The 18,198-nt window shown below is 36.0% G+C and overlaps 1 protein-coding gene and 1 long non-coding RNA gene across 4 annotated transcripts; one reads left to right on the top strand and one right to left on the bottom strand.

Moving 5' to 3' along the window:
• The first annotated feature begins 1,150 nt into the window (after positions 1–1,150).
• LOC111401181 (GPI mannosyltransferase 1-like) lies at positions 1,151–17,196 on the top strand. Of its 3 annotated transcripts, none has more exons than XM_023028799.1 (5): positions 1,151–1,317; positions 2,504–2,909; positions 14,676–14,858; positions 15,815–16,362; positions 16,492–17,196. In XM_023028799.1, the coding sequence occupies exons 2-5, from the start codon at positions 2,639–2,641 to the stop codon at positions 16,804–16,806; spliced, it is 1,317 nt and encodes a 438-aa protein (XP_022884567.1). In that variant the 5' UTR covers positions 1,151–1,317; positions 2,504–2,638; the 3' UTR covers positions 16,807–17,196. The 3 variants fall into 3 exon arrangements, with proteins under 3 accessions (XP_022884567.1, XP_022884568.1, XP_022884569.1); XM_023028800.1 differs by having other exon boundaries at positions 1,152–1,317; positions 2,679–2,909; XM_023028801.1 differs by having other exon boundaries at positions 1,152–1,317; positions 14,676–14,755; positions 15,925–16,362.
• Positions 12,459–14,031, bottom strand: LOC111401183. Its single transcript, XR_002703948.1, has 2 exons — positions 13,552–14,031; positions 12,459–12,667 (listed from the first exon to the last, which is right to left on the bottom strand). It is a non-coding gene; the product is annotated as an uncharacterized LOC111401183 (long non-coding RNA).
• Positions 17,197–18,198: the final 1,002 nt, after the last annotated feature.

Genomic DNA, 18,198 nt, shown 5'->3' with positions numbered 1-18,198 from the left:
AAAGGGGGGGGGGGGGGGGGGTGAGTAATTTTTTTTTAAATAATCCCCCACCCCCTCACACAGCATGTGAGGGGGCCTATACAGGCCGTGTAGCATTTTCCAAAGAAAATTACCCATACAGAGACTGTGGACTGTGGAGTACAAATTAATGACAATGAATACACACATATGTCTCGTGTTGTAATTATCATTGATTTCGAAATTATTTTTTTTATGATTAATGTATAGAGTTACTATCTCTACCTACTGAATCCCCTAATTGTTGTAGTCAAATCCCGATAGAAAGGTAACTTATCAATCTGAAACTCATGCATAGATGGATGGACAAACTCATGCATAGATGGATGTCGAATTTCTGCTGTCGAATTTTTGGAACCCTCTATTATCTACTCTCTTCGCATCTCAAAAGTTGAGCGCAATCAGCCCCAAGCCTCCATTCTTTTGCATTTTTCATCCATATATTTCTCTGCTCCCTCAGAATTACCCCAGTGCGGATATGTCCCTGAATTTTCAGAATTATTCTAAGTGTTCCACTAATTTTCTGGTTTTCCCAAATTGGTCCCTTAAATTCCATACATCTACATGTTGGCCCTAAATATTCTGGAGTCTACAAGTTGATCTCTGCATTTTCGGATTGATCAAATTGGATGTCTGGATTATCTGGAGTCAGGGAATTAGTCCCTAAAATGTCTGGAGTCTTCAAAATCGGTCCTTAAATCTTCAAATTTATGCATATTTGCCCCCCCCCCCGAACTTCGTGGATGTTGCAGACTGGACCCTGAGTTATTCTTGCTGCAAATAGTCCCTGATCTTTCTGGTTTCCCCAAGATGGTCCCTGAAACTCATGTTCACTGCAAATCAGTCTCTGCACATTCTGGTAGGTGAAATACAGCCCTTGTTTGAGCCCCATTCTTTTGAAAAATTTTATTTTTCAACAATATTTTGACATCATTTTAACCATACATTATTCAATAAAATAATATTACACGTAAATTTAAATTTTTTGCTTATTTTTTAACAACATATTTTTCATCAATACACTATTCAAAAATTCATTCTTTTCCAAAAAATGGAGCTGAAACAAAGGCACAGTCTCTAGATTATTAGAATGATGGAAAACCGTCCCTTCTGGAATCTGGACCATAGAGCATGGGCTGGACAGTCAGATTCAGCCCATTAAACGACGCAGTTCTTGCGGACCTCAAATGCATCTATGTCTTTCGAATATCTGCTGTTTCAACACTGATATCATCCGCATCATCGCCAGCATTTCTGCCCAGAACACTCGACTCCTAGCGTTTTGAATTTGCTTTCTAGGTAAATTTCTGCTTTTGTTCTCGAAAGTCTTGACAATTTTGGAATACGATTGCAGTTATGGATTTTTTAACATTTTGAAATCTGCTGTTATTTATGAGTTACAACAATCGTCTTGTTAAAGGATAAGGAATATGGCAACTTTGATTCAGAAATAGGTTAATTTTCAGGTGTAGAAGTATTTGTTTACATTTTCATCTATTTTATTTTTCATCAGTTTCTCCTGGTCTTGTGTATCTCTTGAGTCTTGATTTACCTGCAAACTTTGATTTTTATGTTATCTTGTTCTTGTGATGGCAACTTCTTGGTGCCCCGTTAGGATATTGGTAACTCCCCTCTTTTCTCCCTGTAAATATTTTGGTGTTTGAGTTGTTCACACGATTGTGCTAAACAAGTTAGACGAGTGATTTGTAAATCCAGAGCTTATCTCTGTGGGTGTATCAGCCAAATTCGTCAAAACATTGATGGGGCCATAGGAGACAAGATAGAAAATGACGTCAGCCGAAATTTGCAGTTCAATCTTTGGCCGTGTATAACCAAAGATCATACTTTTTTTCTTCCTGCTCAAATGAACTAAAATTTAATCGTTGTGGTCATATACGGCTCTGCGGAATCGTTTGTAAGTTTGCATTGTTGGACATGTTGAAGTTGAGATGGTGTAGTGGCTGTGGGAGTGGTGAAGTTGGTGGCAGTGTTGTTGACTATTTAGTCATGGATGAGAAGAAAAGGACAAGAAATTGAATAAAATTCAAACCAAATAATTATTTATCTATAACTACATCTTGTATGGTTTGGATGTTTGAAATAGGATTCAGAAGACAAAAAATCCTAACCAATGTGTTCGAAAATGGAATGGATAAACCAAAGCATACACTGGCTTGGTGTTGCTTGTTGAACTGGACAGTCTGTTCATCTGAGATTCGGTTATTAATTGTTTGCTTCGATACCATATTCTCTTGAGTTATTTCCTATGCATGAATTGCCAATAAAGCCTCTCTCCTTTGGTAAAACTCATTTCCTACCATGGATCACAATTTATTTTTTTTAGTTTAATCAAATGGAAAAATAAATTTACGTAGAATGTACAATGATGTTAGAGATGTACCACATTTTGCTATAGTTTCTCCAACATTTTTTTCGTCCTGACTTTGCTGATATATAGTGTCATTGGGACTTTCTTCTTTTGCAGTAATTATCCGGTCAGCATGGCATATGGATTGTGATAATTTTATGTTGCTGGACCGACAATTGTACTATTCAGGATATGAAATAGCAACTACGTGTCTGACCCAAAGTGTTTGTTAAGAGTATCAAAATATTGGCAATGGACAAAATAAATTTTCGATTTCTTCTTATTTTCTCAGCAATTCTTCGAGTCTTCTTAATATTGTATGGGGAGTGGCAAGACGCTCATATGGAGGTCAGATACACGGATGTCGACTATCTTGTCTTTTCTGATGCTGCAGACTTAATGGCATCTGGAAAATCACCTTACAAAAGATCAACATATCGGTATTCACCATTGATTGCTGCTCTTCTCATGCCAAATTCATTTCTTCATCACCTGTGGGGAAAATTTCTCTTCTCAGCTTCAGGTATACCATGTTGATTAATTAACAAAGTGCAGTTATCTTTAAAGTGGTGAAAGAACTGGATTATTGTTAAATAGTTTATTTAAAACTGGGTATATATGAACTATTCTTTGAGCTTTAACGAACTTAAACTGAAAATCGAAAGGAGAAAGTGAGCATAATTTTTCATTCATTACATTGTACTCAGTTATTATCCATCAACTCTTCAGTTTCCATGTTTTCATCATCTCTTGACCAGTCACTGAAAATGGTCAACTTGGGAGTTAATATTGGTTGAGTCCTATATTGTCTATTAGTTTTCATCATCTTTTTGGAGCTAAGGAAAATTTCGACGACCAAAAAGCCATTGCACCTGTACTTGAATAATGGGAGTACAACTTTTATTATGATCAGTTTTTGGACTCTCCGTTTTACTTTTGGCTCGTAGTTAATACTAATATTTGCAGCGAATACTGTTGTTTATTGGCCTTTAGTCTGTGCTAAAAACTTTGAAGTACGTCAAATTGTTATAAAATAACTGTTTCATATGTTTTCATGAAAAGGGGAAAAAAGTGAGTAACGGATTAACTCTACACTTCTCTAATTTCATACATTTTCATGAAAAGGGAAAGAAAGAGAATAATGGATTAACTCTACACTTTACTAGCATGTAGATAGCTTCTCTGATGCAAAGGGGAAAAAAAATAGTTGAAAGAATTTCTGGTTTGGGCTATGTTAGGGCATCTATTTCTTAATCCATGACTTCTCTTCTTCTTTACGAGTGTGTGTAATATTCCATATGACACGATCCGTCCCGACTCAACCTAATTGACTCGACACGTGTCGTGCGCCGGTAGTAGATGTGAGCTAAATGCCGGACCCACCACCAAGGCAAATTTGACCTATTTTGACTGTGCTAATTTCTATGAAAATTTTGACAGAGTTTCCCCTGTAACATGGACAAAACCAACCTGAAAAATCATCAAAATCTCAAATAAACATTTAAACCAAAAGTTTTGGAAACCACCACTTCCTCTAATACCACCACAACTACTACAAAATATAACAAAATTCGACTGAGTGCTTCTACAACATCATCCTGTCAACATGCAAGTATTACATCACTTACAAACCCTTCTACGAATATGCTTGTCACCCAAAATTAGACAATTACTTAATAAACATAAGTTCCCCAACTATTCATTACATACTTATGAAACGGTCTTTTTTGCTTCAGCAGGCTTTCCCAAATATCTCAAAATCGACCTTCTCCTGATAGGAAAACATGGTAAAAAAGATATGAGTTTATAACTCAGTGAGTGGATAGTTGAAAATAAATAAACTTTTCCATTTATGCTATTTTCTGAAAATTCTTGCACTATTTAACGTTAAGAACTTCTGAAAAATAGTAACACTTTTAAAAACTAAACATGATCATATCATAATTTCTTGGACATAATTCTAGAAAGGCAACTGTATAACATAATGACTATAAATACTCTGATATCCATGAAAAATTATGAAATATTGCTGCCTTAATACTATAAGCTAAAAGCTTTATTCTGAAAACTGAATTAATTGAATTCCATAATCTGAAATCTGATAATAGAATAAATACTGAAAAATCACACCAAAAAAAGTACCCAATGAATAGCTTTACTCATGTACAGAGTAATTTCTATGTACAAGGCAAAGCCATTCAAATATGATAATCTGGTCATACGTACGCAGAGCTGACCCAAAGGCTAATCACCCTAGTACATGGCCCAAAGCCTATGTGTGTACGAGAGTGGGTCCCAAAGACCTCTGATAATTTGGTCATACACTATGGAAACACATTCACAATAGTGCAGAGCGGGTAAAATCACTGTAACTAGTCATACACTGTGGAAACACATTCACATCAGTGTAGACTGGGATAAAATCACCTGGGTACTTTCTGATGGTTTTAAAATAACTTTAGCTATACTGAAACATTTATATTCATATAACATGCTAGTCAAATGATTTAATTGAACTGAATTTAACTTTAAAAACAATTGATAATAAAATCCATTTTATTCTAAAAATCATGCTATGAAGTCAACTTTATACAATAAATAACTTTTAAAATTTAATGAAGACTTATTTCTGAAAAATAAGTTTTATCCACTCACGAGGTATGAGCTACAAGCTAGATAGGCTGATAGACGTTTCCAATCGCCTCGTTACCTCCTGAAATACGATAATGATAACCAATTTATCCACTATCAAATCGAGAAACCTTAATAACTAATAATAGAACTTAATTTAAATGCTCTTGGTACTTAAATAAATTCTCAAATTTTCCTTTATTAATTGGAGCTAATCACACCCTATAATCCCTTGGTTAATCACTAATTTATCAACATAACCATCATTTCAAATTTAAAACTAATTTTACTCTCCAATCTAATGAAACTAGTAACCACAATTCCACCCACATAATATACATTTGTTCCATAAAATCAATTCCCAAGTGAAATATTTCATTTACATAATCACTTCACAATTAATTAATTAAAATCCCCAAAATCGGATTCTAGGGTTTTCCCAAAAATTTGACATCTCCATACCTTGCTGAAAATTTGAAATGAATAAATCCCCACACTTGAGCTCCAATTCGTGCAAATATCCCTAAAATTTGACATATTATTCAACAAGTTAAAACCCTAAAAATTTTAGAAAAATTTGAAAATAGCTCAGAACAGACAGACGCAGGAAAGATCTTGAATTTGCAATAGGAGATAAAGTTTTTCTTAAATTATCTCCTTGGAAAGGGGGTATTGAGATTTGGTAAGCGAGGAAAGTTGAGTCCACGTTATATTGGACCATACGAGATTATTGAACGGATTGGCCCAGTAGCATATCGATTAGATCTGCCAACAGAATTATCTTGGATCCATGATGTTTTCCATGTCTCTATGCTTCGCAAGTACATTGCAGATCCTTCTCATGTTCTAGAATCTCATCCAGTCCATTTGAAGGAGAATTTAACTTATACAGAGGAGCCAGTGAGAATTCTAGACAGGAAGGTGCAAATTCAGCGGAACAAGACAGTTTTATTTGTTAAGATATTTTGGCAGAATCAGACAGTAGAAGAGGCTACGTGGGATAATGAGGATCTGATGCGTGCTCAATATCCTCACTTATTCATTAACCAGTCAGTTATCAGTTGAATTTCGAGGACGAAATTCTTTTAAGGAGGTAAGATAACTACAATCCAATTTTTATAGTCAAAAATTCAAATATTGACTAGTCAAGGTCAAAGTCAATCAAGGACTAAAATGAAATTAAATATTTTATTTGGGTTATTTTGCAATTGGCAAAATATAAAGGTTGAATTGGATATATTTAAAAGTTTGGAATTTATATATATACTTTTGGAAGTTAAAGGATTAAATGTTACTAAAAAGTGAAGTTAAGGGATTTATTGTGCAAATTTTGGGTTTTAGACTACATATTCAAACCTTTGACCCAATTTTTACCCTATTTCACACACACACAGAGTAAACATACGGGAAGAAGCAGAGACCGAGAAAGAAGGAGAAAAAGAGGAAAAGAAGAAGGGAAAAAGAAGAGGAAAGGAGGTAAGGTTGATATCTTCAAGTTGGGTTGAAATTTTCCATTTGTTTTAAGTGATAAAGTATGAATTAAGTTCAACCGGGTATATAAGCAGTGATTTCAAATCCAGAGGTTAATCGTACTCTGGCAACTTTACGTAAGGCAGAGTTTGGTTTTTTTACAATCCGGAGCAAAATGAAGATAATGTATTGGCAAGAATGTTAGACCAAATCCCAACGAAAAGGCCGAATAAATTGGATTGGGAAGTAATACTACTCCTAGACGGGGTAAATGTATTAAAAAGGGACAAATTTTAGCAGATGGTGCTGCTACGGTTGGTGGCGAACTTGCTCTGGGGAACTTGTTCGGAAATACCGTAATGAAAGGAACATAGGAGTTTGTCGCTAGGTATTTGACCAATTCCAAGAGTTAACTTAATTCATACTTTATCACCTAAAACAAATGGAAAATTTCAACCCAACTTGAAGATATCAACCTTACCTCCTTTCCTCTTCTTTTTCCCTTCTTCTTTTCCTCTTTTTCTCCTTCTTTCTCGATCTCTGCTTCTTCCCGTATGTTTACTCTGTGTGTGTGTGTGAAATAGGGTGAAAATTGGATCAAAAGTTTGAATATGTAGTCCAAAACCCAAAATTTGCACAAAAATCCCTTAACTTCACTTTTTAGTAACATTTAATCCTTTAACTTCCAAAAGTATATATATAAATTCCAAACTTTTAAATATATCCAATTCAACCTTTATATTTTGCCAATTGCAAAATAACCCAAATAAAATATTTAATTTCATTTTAATCATTGATTGACTTTGACCTTGAGTAGTCAATATTTGAATTTTTGACTATAAAAATTGGATTGTAACAATCTTACCTCCTTAAAAGAATTTCGTCCTCGAAATTCAACTGGTAACTGACTGGTTAATGAATAAGTGAGGATATTGAGCACGCATCAGATTCTCATTCTCCCACGTAGCCTCTTCTACTGTCTGATTCTGCCAAAGTATCTTAACAAATGAAACTGTCTTGTTCCGCTGAATTTGCACCTTCCTGTCTAGAATTCTCACTGGCTCCTCTGTATTAGTTAAATTCTCCTTCAAATGGACTGGATGAGATTCTAGAACATGAGAAGGATCTGCAATGTACTTGCGAAGCATAGAGACATGGAAAACATCATGGATCCGAGATAATTTTGTTGGCAGATCTAATCGATATGCTACTGGGCTAATCCGTTCAATAATCTCATATGGTCCAATATATCGTGGACTCAACTTTCCTCGCTTACCAAATCTCAATACCCCTTTCCAAGGAGATAATTTAAGAAAAACTTTATCTCCTATTGCAAATTCAAGATCTTTCCTGCGCCTATCCGCATAACTTTTCTGTCTATTCTGAGCTATTTTCAAATTTTCCTTGATCAAATTCACATTTTCGGACGTTATTTGAACCAATTCAGGGCCTATTAACTTCCTCTTACTAGCTTCATCCCAACAAACCGGTGTTCTGCACTTTCGACCATATAAAGCTTCAAAAGGAGCCATTTCTATTCTGGAGTGGTAGCTGTTATTGTAAGCAAATTCCATCAATGACAAATGTGAATCTCAACTACATTTGAACTCTAAAACACATGCCCTCAACATATCCTCAAGAGTCTGTATGGTCCTCTCTGATTGGCCATATGTCTGAGGATGAAAAGCTGTACTGAAATGTAATTTAGTACCCATGGCTTCTTGTAAACTGGGCCAAAATTTAGATGTAAAACGAGGGTCTCTATCAGACACAATAGATAATGGAGTACCATATGAGCTCACTATCTCATCCACATACAACTTTGCCAACTTATTTAAAGTATAAGTGGCTTTGATCGGCAAGAACTTGGCAGTTTTGGTCAAACGATCTACAATCACCCAAACTCCATCATGACCGTTTTGAGTACGAGGAAGACCAAATAAAAAGTCCATAGTAATGTGTTCCCATTTCCACTCTGGAATAGGCAATGGTTGTAAAAGTCCTGGTGTTTTCTGACGAACAGGTTTTACCTGCTGACATATAAGGCATTTGGATACAAAATCTGTTATCTCTTTCTTCATACCAAGCCACCAATAATGATCTTTCAATGTATGATACATTTTAATACTACTTGGATGCATAGCATAAGTAGAACTGTGTGCCTCTTCCAAAATCTCTTTCTTCAATTCTGGAATATCTGGAACACATAATCTATTACCCATAGCCAACGCCCCATCATCTCTAATCACATAATCCGTTCTTAACCCAGTACTAACTTCTGCTTTCAATATTCTCAATGTCTGGTCTTGAGATTGAGCTTCTCTAACCTTATCAATCAAAGTAGGCTTCACTTGAAAATTAGCTAATGCAGCACCTGAAGTAGTAGCTGACAAATGAGCATGCAATTTCTTGAATTCACAAATCAAAGAAGCATAAACTGCACTAGCTGAAGAGGAAGAACTAGTCTTTCTACTGAGAGCATCTGCAACCACATTAGCTTTCCCTGGATGATAATCAATCTTACAATCATAATCCTTAATCAACTCCAACCATCTTCTCTGCCTCAAATTCAGTTCCTTCTGATCAAAAATATACTTCAAACTTTTGTGATCAGTAAATATTTGACATTTCTCACCATAAAGATAATGCTTCAAAATCTTCAATGCCAACACTATTGCAGCTAACTCCAAATCATGCGTTGGGTAGTTTAACTCATGATTCTTCAATTGTCTTGAAGCATAAGCTACAACTTTCCCATTTTGCATTAAAACACAACCCAATCCTTGGCGTGAAGCATCACTATAAATCACAAACTTTTCACCCGGAGATGGAAGAGTAAGTATAGGAGCAGAAGTCAATCTTTTCTTCAACTCTAGAAAACTCTTTTCACATTCCTCATTCCTCATTCCACACAAATTTCGTGTTCTTCCGAGTCAAACTAGTCAAAGGAAGAGCAATTTTGAAAAAATTCTCTACAAATCGACGATAATAACCTGCTAGGCCAAGGAAACTCCGTACTTCTGTAACATTAGTAGGGCGTTCCCATCTCATAACTGCCTCAATTTTCTGAGGATCTACATAAATGCCTTCTGCTGAGATGACATGACCCAGAAACACAACTTTGTCCAACCAAAATTCACATTTGCTGAACTTAGCATACAACTCCTTATCTCGCAAAGTCTGCAAAATAATCCTCATATGCTCAGCATGCTCATCTCTACTGCGAGAGTAAACTAAGATATCATCAATAAAAACAATCACAAACTTATCTAAATAGGGGTGAAGCACCCTATTCATCAAATCCATAAATGCAGTTGGGACATTAGTTAATCCAAACGGCATCACCAAAAATTCATAATGACCATACCGAGACCGAAAAGCAGTCTTTGGTACATCAACGTCTCTAATTCTGAGCTAATGATAACCTGAACGTAAATCGATCTTTGAAAATACTGAGGCACCTCTAAGTTGGTCAAACAAATCATCAATGCGAGGCAACGGATACTTGTTGCGGATTGTCACTTTATTCAACTGTCTGTAGTCAATACATAATCTCATTGTGCCATCATTCTTCTTAACAAATAAGACTGGAACTCCCCACGGAGATACACTGGGTCTAATAAAACCCTTATCAACTAAATCCTGCAACTGAACTTTCAATTCCTTTAGCTCTGTTGGAGCCATTCTGTAAGGTGCCTGTGAAATAGGTATTGTCCCGGGAATCAAATCAATACAAAATTCTATCTCCCTGTCTGGAGGCAATCCCGGAAGATCTTCTAGAAAGACATCGGAAAAATCTCGCACAACTGATATATCATCAATTGCCCGCTTTGTAATCTGAGTATCAATTACATGGGCCAAATATGCATCACAACCCTTTTTGAGCAGTCTGCGAGCATCTAGGACCGATATTACACAGGATGACAAAATTCTGCGCTCTCCAGTGAGAACAATTTCAAGCTCTCCTGGGCTTCTAAATATCACTTCCTTGCGAAAACAATCAACCAAAGCACGGTGATTAGATAGAAAATTCATCCCCAAAATAACATCAAAATCATGAATGTCAAGAGGAATTAAATCTGCTTTCAACTCATGATTGTTCACTCAATCCCACAATCTTTATATACACGATTTGCTAAAAGTGAGTCCCCTACTGGAGTCACTACTACCAATTCATTATCTAAAGGCTCTGACATTTGATCAGCATAGCTAGCAAGTGTGGGAGAAATAAAGGAATGCGTGGCACCCGAATCAATTAAAGAACGAGCTTTTCTACCAAAAATAGATAACATACCCACTACCACATCTGGTGACTCCTCTGCCTCCTGCTGTGTCATAGCAAACACCTTGCCCTAAGTCCTGGATCGACCTGCCTGGGCTCCCTGTCTAGAAGCACTACCCCTAGCAGAATTAGATTGTGTGTTCCCCATCGACCTTGCTGATGGAGCTCTTTGATCCCTGTTCTGTCTGGTCATACCGATCCTTGGCTGAGGAGATACTATCTGAGATGTTCCAATCTGCTGAGATCTTGCTGGACAATCCTTCCTTATGTGTCCCATCTGACCACACTGATAACAAACTCCAACCCCTCGAAGACGCTCGCCTGGATGAAACTTCCCACAAGACTGGCACTGTGGAAAGCTCCTATGATCAGAAACCTCAATATGTCTCGCTCCTTGAATTCTCTGTGAAGGACCCTGTACAAAAGAATGGCTTCCCACTGACTGCTGTCCAAAACTCTGGCTATGTCTTGATCCTTGACTAGAGCTAGAACTCCCAGACTTAGATTTAAAATTGCCAGATTTAGTGGCACCTGACCAAAATCCTTTTATGTTCTTCTTGAACCTTTCTCTTGAAGCTCCTGATTGACTACTACCACCTCGAAAGGTCACCTGTGCTCCTTGATTACTTCCTTCACGAATAGCTGTCTCAACTCTGAATGCCGCCTCAACCAACAAACCAAAATTTTGATGCCCATGAGCAGTAACCATAGGTCGAATTTCAGCTCTCAACCTTTGCTCGAACCGTCTACACCTCTCTCTCGTCAGCAACCAAAGCACTTGCATACTTAGACAGTTCAACAAACTTTGCATGATATTCAGCAACTGTCATGGACCCCTGAACCAATCTTAAAAATTCGTTTTGCTTTGCGTCGCGATAAAATGGTGGATAATATGTCTCAAAGAAAGCTTCCTTGAAAATAGTCCAGGTGATAACACTAGGATCTGGATACCGACTTCGAAACGAAATCCACCAATCAGCAGCTCTCCCTTTCAATAAAAATACAGCAATGCGTAATTTTTTATCCTCGGAGCATTCTATCACATCAAATATGCTTTCCAAAGTCTTCATCCAAAGTTCGGCATCAGCTGGATTAGATGTACCCATAAAAAATTTTGCTCCAAGTTTCATCGCTCTCTCTATAGAATTATCTCTATCAGTATTTGGTAGAAGGGAAGCAATAGCTGCAGCTATTCTATCAGTGCTGGGGTCAGGTTGCACCTGAGACTGGTGCACTGATTCAGCAGCCCCACTGACCCCTCCAACATGTCTTTCTTCAGGAGTATTTGGAGCTTGAGATACTGGATTTTGGTGCCTGCGAGTTCTGCCTCTACCACGCATGACTTACCTACAATAATGTGTAACACACCAACATCAGATACATGCAATGCTACTCATAAACTCTAAGACCATGCTCTGATACCAATTGACACGACCCGTCCCGGCTCAACCTAATTGACTCGACACGTGTCGTGTGTCGGTAGTAGATGTGAGCTAAATGCCGGACCCACCACCAAGGCAAACTTGACCTATTTTGACTGTGCTAATTTCTATGAAAATTTTGACAGAGTTTCCCCTATAACATGGACAAAACCAACCTGAAAAATCATCAAAATCTCAAATAGACATTTAAACTAAAAGTTTTGGAAACCACCACTTCCTCTAATACCACCACAACTACTACAAAATATAACAAAATTTGACTGAGTGCTTCTACAACATCATCCTGTCAACATGCAAGTATTACATAACTTACAAACCCTTCTACGAATATGCTTGTCACCCAAAATTAGACAATTACTTAATAAACATAAGTTCCCCAACTATTCATTACATACTTATGAAACGGTCTCTTTTGCTTCAGCAGGTTTTCCCAAATATCTCAAAATTGACCTTCTCCTGATAGGAAAATATGGTAAAAAAGATATGAGTTTATAATTCAGTGAGTGGATAGTTGAAAATAAATAAACTTTTCCATTTATGTTATTTTCTGAAAATTCTTGCACTATTTAACGTTAAGAACTTCTGAAAAATAGTAACACTTTTAAAAACTAAACATGATCATATCATAATTTCTTGGACATAATTCTAGAAAGGCAACTGTATAACATAATGACTATAAATACTCTGATATCCATGAAAAATTATGAAATATTGCTGCCTTAATACTATAAGCTGAAAGCTTTATTCTGAAAACTGAATTAACTAAATTCCATAATCTGAAATCTGATAATAGAATAAATACTGAAAAATCACATCAAAAAGAGTACCCAATGAATAGCCTTACTCATGTACAGAGTAATCTCGATGTACAAGGCAAGGTCATTCAAATCTGATAATCTGGTCATACGTACGCAGAGTTGCCTCAAAGGCTAATCACCCTAGTACACGACCCAAAGCCTATGTGTGTACGAGAGTGGATCCCAAAAACCTCTGATAATCTGGTAATACACTATGGAAACACATTCACAATAGTGCAAAGCGGGTAAAATTACTGTAACTAGTCATACACTGTGGAAACACATTCACATCAGTGTAGACTGGGATAAAATCACCTGGGTACTTTCTGATGGTTTTAAAATAACTTTAGTTATACTGAAACATTTATATTCATATAACATGCTAGTCAAATGATTTAATTGAACTGAATTTAACTTTAAAAGCAATTGATAATAAAATCCATTTTATTCTAAAAATCATGCTATGAAGTCAACTTTATACAATAAATAACTTTTAAAATTTAATGAAGACTTATTTCTGAAAAATAAGTTTTATCCACTCACAAGATATGAGCTACAAGCTAGATAGGCTGATAGACGTTTCCAATCGCCTCGTTACCTCCTGAAATACGATAATGATAACCAATTTATCCACTATCAAATCGAGAAACCTTAATATCTAATAATAGAACTTAATTTGAATGCTCTTGGTACTTAAATAAATTCTCAAATTTTCCTTTATTAATTGGAGCTAATCACACCTTATAATCCCTTGGTTAATCACTAATTTATCAACATAACCATCATTTCAAATTTAAAACTAATTTTACTCTCCAATCTAATGAAACTAGTAACCACAATTCCACCCACATAATATACATTTGTTCCATAAAATCAATTCCCAAGTGAAATATTTCATTTACATAATCACTTCACAATTAATTAATTAAAATCCCCAAAATCGGATTCTAGGGTTTTCCCAAAAATTTGACATCTCCATACCTTGCTGAAAATTTGCAATGAATAAATCCCCACACTTGAGCTCCAATTCGTGCAAATGTCCCTAAAATTCGACATATTATTTAACAAGTTAAAACCCTAAAATTTTTAACATAATTCATACTTTATCACCTAAAACAAATGGAAAATTTCAACCCAACTTGAAGATATCAATCTTACCTCCTTTTCTCCTTTTTCCCTTCTTCTTTTCCTTTTTCTTTTCCTTTTTCCCTTCTTCTTTTCCTCTTTTTCTCCTTCTTTCTTGGTCTCTGCTTCTTCCCGTATGTTTACTCTGTGTGTGTGTGAAATAGGGTGAAAATTGGGTCAAAGGTTTGAATATGTAGTCCAAAACTTAAAATTTGCACAATAAATCCCTTAACTTCATTTTTTAGTAACATTTAATCCTTTAACTTCCAAAAGTATATATATAAATTCCAAACTTTTAAATATATCCAATTCAACCTTTATATTTTGCCAATTGCAAAATAACTCAAATAAAATATTTAATTTCATTTTAGTCCTTGATTGACTTTGACCTTGACTAGTCAATATTTGAATTTTTTACTATAAAAATTGGATTGTAACACCATATCACTTTTATATCGTTCCTTTAAAATTCTATTCAACTGAATTACTGTACATTTTGGATTTTCAGATATTAATAGTTTTATGCTGAATTCACTTGACAGATCTACTTGTAGGATTGCTTATACATAGCATTTTGAAGCTACGAGGGGTGCCTGAGAAACTATGCACCTTCTCTACAATGGTATGGCTTTTTAATCCCTTCACCTTCACCATTGGAACCCGTGGGAACTGTGAGCCTATTGTCTGTGCCATGATTCTGTGGATCATTATCTGTCTGATGAACGGTATACTTTCTATTGAATTTGATTTTCTTGTTAGTAGAATCTTTCTTGTAATTATTCGCCGGTTAATCTAGTATCTATTTCCACAAGTCTCCATGTTACGTAAATTCAGCAGTTGCATAGACAGAAATATAATTTGACTAGATTGTGTGCTGATGTAAAAAGGCAAACTATCTGCCAAGTTTTTTAAGGTACCATTAAATGTTGAATTGGCAACTTCATTATATTACTTGAACCAAAGAAAGGGCGTGCATTGAATGCATAAGCACCTCTAGAAGGAAAATATGTTTGGTATGAATATTGTGTTTTACATGCAGATGGACCCGGTGTGTCCGTCAGTATTGTGAATTTTCTACTGTTGAAATTCCTAAAAGTCCAGCACTGATTTTCAATCTTCCACTGCTATTATAGGAATGTTTTCTTATGCATTCTTGCCCTAAATCATAAATGATTGCATGCGATCATGGTCACACCCATATTCTGGATTTCACTTTCCTCTAATATGTTAGAACCATTTTATTGGATCCCGTGACTGGCCGCAGTATGCAAGTGCAGTGTACAGCTTAAACCTTCAAGCATAAAATTATAAAACTAAAAGCAAAAAACTTAAAAACAAATATGCAGAAAAAGTATAGAACTGCATGAACTACGAAGTAGCATAAAATAGCATCAATCTTCTTATACCATGTAATTTGGAACTTGGATAGTTTAGTTGTCTGTAAGAGGAATTAATTTACGTCTCTGTATTTAAATTATGTATAACTATCACCGGATAAAGACTATTATGTGTAACTAGCTTGTTTGAAAATTTTAAGGCTCTAAGGTATCTCTATTTCTTGGGCATGCACCTTCACTTCAAGGCAAAAATCTCATTCTTCATTCATTTTTTGGTCTTTACCTGTGTGAACTTGGATAAAAAATTGGCATTTTAACATGTCCTCCATTATCTTGGAGTGCAGACTGGCTGTTGCAAGCTGCATTATGGTATGGGCTTGTTGTTCACCTGAGAATATATCCTATAATATACGCACTTCCTATCATCTTAGTTCTTCATCCTCTGCACTTCCAGCCTGGTAAGAAGCCTGCCCTTGTGGACTGGAGCTCAAGAAAATCAAAGTCAGTCCAGGGCTCAAGCTACATGAGAATTAATGGTTTACAAGGTATTCGGATCCTTTTAGCAAGCATTTTTACTTGGAGGAGACTCGTGTTTGGGATTGTTTCTGGATCAATCTTCTTCATCTTGACTGGATTGTGTTTCTACTTTTATGGATGGGATTTCTTGGACGAGGCACTGCTATACCATCTCACACGCACAGACCCAAGACACAACTTTTCAATGTACTTTTACCACATATATCTCCACTTTGAACAAGAGTTTTCAAGCCTGGAAAAGCTCATATCCTTTCTGCCTCAGTTCATTGTGCAGCTAGTTCTTGTCTTTCGCTTTGCATATGACTTGCCATTCTGTTTCTTTGTGCAAACGGTGGCATTTGTAGCATTCAACAAGGTATATAAAAACGATTAACCTTTTATCCTCTTATTCTTATTCTTATTTTTACTCTATCCAAGTAAAATATTATTAGAGAATTATTTAGGCTTTATAGATTGCATCATACTCTGCTTAATCTTGTTACAGGTTATAACTGCACAATACTTTGTTTGGTTCTTCTGCCTGCTGCCTCTAATACTACCATGGAGCAATATGAATCTGAAGTGGAAAGGCTTGGCCTGCATCTTTTTGTGGATGGGAGCTCAAAGTCATTGGTTAATGTGGGCCTACTTGCTGGAATTTCGAGGCAAAAATGTTTTCATTCAGCTATGGATGGCTAGTTTACTGTTCTTGGCTAGTAATACTTATGTTCTTATTAATATTATCCGCAACCATGCATACTGCCCAGTGTTTAATCTGTTAAAGCACGAAACTTCTAACAAAACAACAAAATATGACTAGTGTACTGTGCATCTTGGTTTGAAATGCTAGAGCTCCAACATCATATCAGAACTGAGCAGGAACTTAGGCTTTTTCGCGAAAGTACTCGGGTGACAAATTCCATAAGATAATCTCTTTGATGACTTTCTTCTTGTTATATTCATATTTCTGAGCAAAGAATCTTTAATAGACTTTGTGAGTCTTGCTTTGAGAGAGGAACTTGCCCTTAAAATTTTATATGCAGGTTTGTGACGAAGTTTTAATGGCATTGCTTATCTGGTGATTTTCTTGGAACTGAAAAGTAGTTCATTACACGTGATATCTTGTACATGTTGTATTTGTGTGTGCATGTGCGTGCACGAACTTACCAATGTAAATTATATTTTGAGGAGTTAGAATCTATTTTTTTTTTCAATACATGGTGAAAAATTAGATCTTAATGTGAATCATGTGATGATAGTGTTCACCATCTGTAATTTGACTTGTAGTAACAAACCTTAATGTTCGAAAATTGCACATTCTTAGCTGTGCTACCTGCACAGATCCTTTTGCACAGGGTCTGTACAGGTGCACACACGAGGTCCACATGTGGGGTCCACCCTCATGTGAGAACTCCTGTACAGACCCTTTGCAAAGGGGCATGTTCAAGGGCTTAATTCATGTTTGAAACATGACAATAGTAGAATGTACAAGTACCAATAAGATTGGGCACGTTCACCAAGTCCAGGTTAAGCATAGAGGTTGGCTAGGCTAAATTGTAGTTGCTGAGTTTATTCAACTTGACTCGAAGGAGAGTTGCGCAAAAGATGTCAAAGCTCGTACTAAGCAATGTGGTGAAGCAGAAGCTCTGAATTCACATAATAACAATTAGTGAATATCTTCTCTCATTTTGAAAGTTACATAAACCTCCCATGAAATTTATATTTTTGTAATAGAATTTTCTCTGTTGCAGAAATTAACACCAAAATCTTCAATTGTGCAATCCCGGACTCAATTTAAACACCAAATCCAACGTCAACTAATTGATTTCTTGACCCGAATCTAAACCCACTAGGGTTGCCCAATAAAATTAACCCACAAAGGATCAATAAGTTCTGCAATATCACGAAGGGAGAGAAGAAGACACCAAGCAAAGCTCTCAATTGCAAGAATGGCTGCCTCTCTTTTGCACGTGCATACACGTTAATCCCCAAACATGGGCCTATTTGTAGATTCAAGGATGTGGAAATTACATTCATCCCTGATTTTTAACTTCTCACTTCAAAAATAATATTTACGACTTATTTATTGGGAAACCAGATCATAGTAGTAGTAGTAGTAGTAGTAGTAGTAGTAATAATAATAATAAGAGTAGACTTTTCAATGTTATTGTGCAAAACATCTTTATCTTTCATTTTTTGACATTTTTAATCC

The sequence above is a fragment of the Olea europaea genome, chromosome 10, assembly GCF_002742605.1.
Source record: "Olea europaea var. sylvestris chromosome 10, O_europaea_v1, whole genome shotgun sequence".
Taxonomy (NCBI): domain Eukaryota; kingdom Viridiplantae; phylum Streptophyta; class Magnoliopsida; order Lamiales; family Oleaceae; genus Olea; species Olea europaea.
This window is presented reverse-complemented; position numbering and strand designations above follow the sequence as displayed.

What these genes read in the sequence shown, in the direction of transcription:
- LOC111401181 (XM_023028799.1), top strand. Translation starts at nt 2,639, where the DNA reads ATGGACAAAATAAATTTTCGATTTCTTCTTATTTTCTCAGCAATTCTT. An exon ending in CATTATCTGTCTGATGAACG is followed by an intron (nt 14,859 to 15,814) that starts GTATACTTTCTA and finishes CTTGGAGTGCAG; the next exon opens with ACTGGCTGTTGCAAGCTGCA. An exon ending in CATTTGTAGCATTCAACAAG is followed by an intron (nt 16,363 to 16,491) that starts GTATATAAAAAC and finishes ATCTTGTTACAG; the next exon opens with GTTATAACTGCACAATACTT.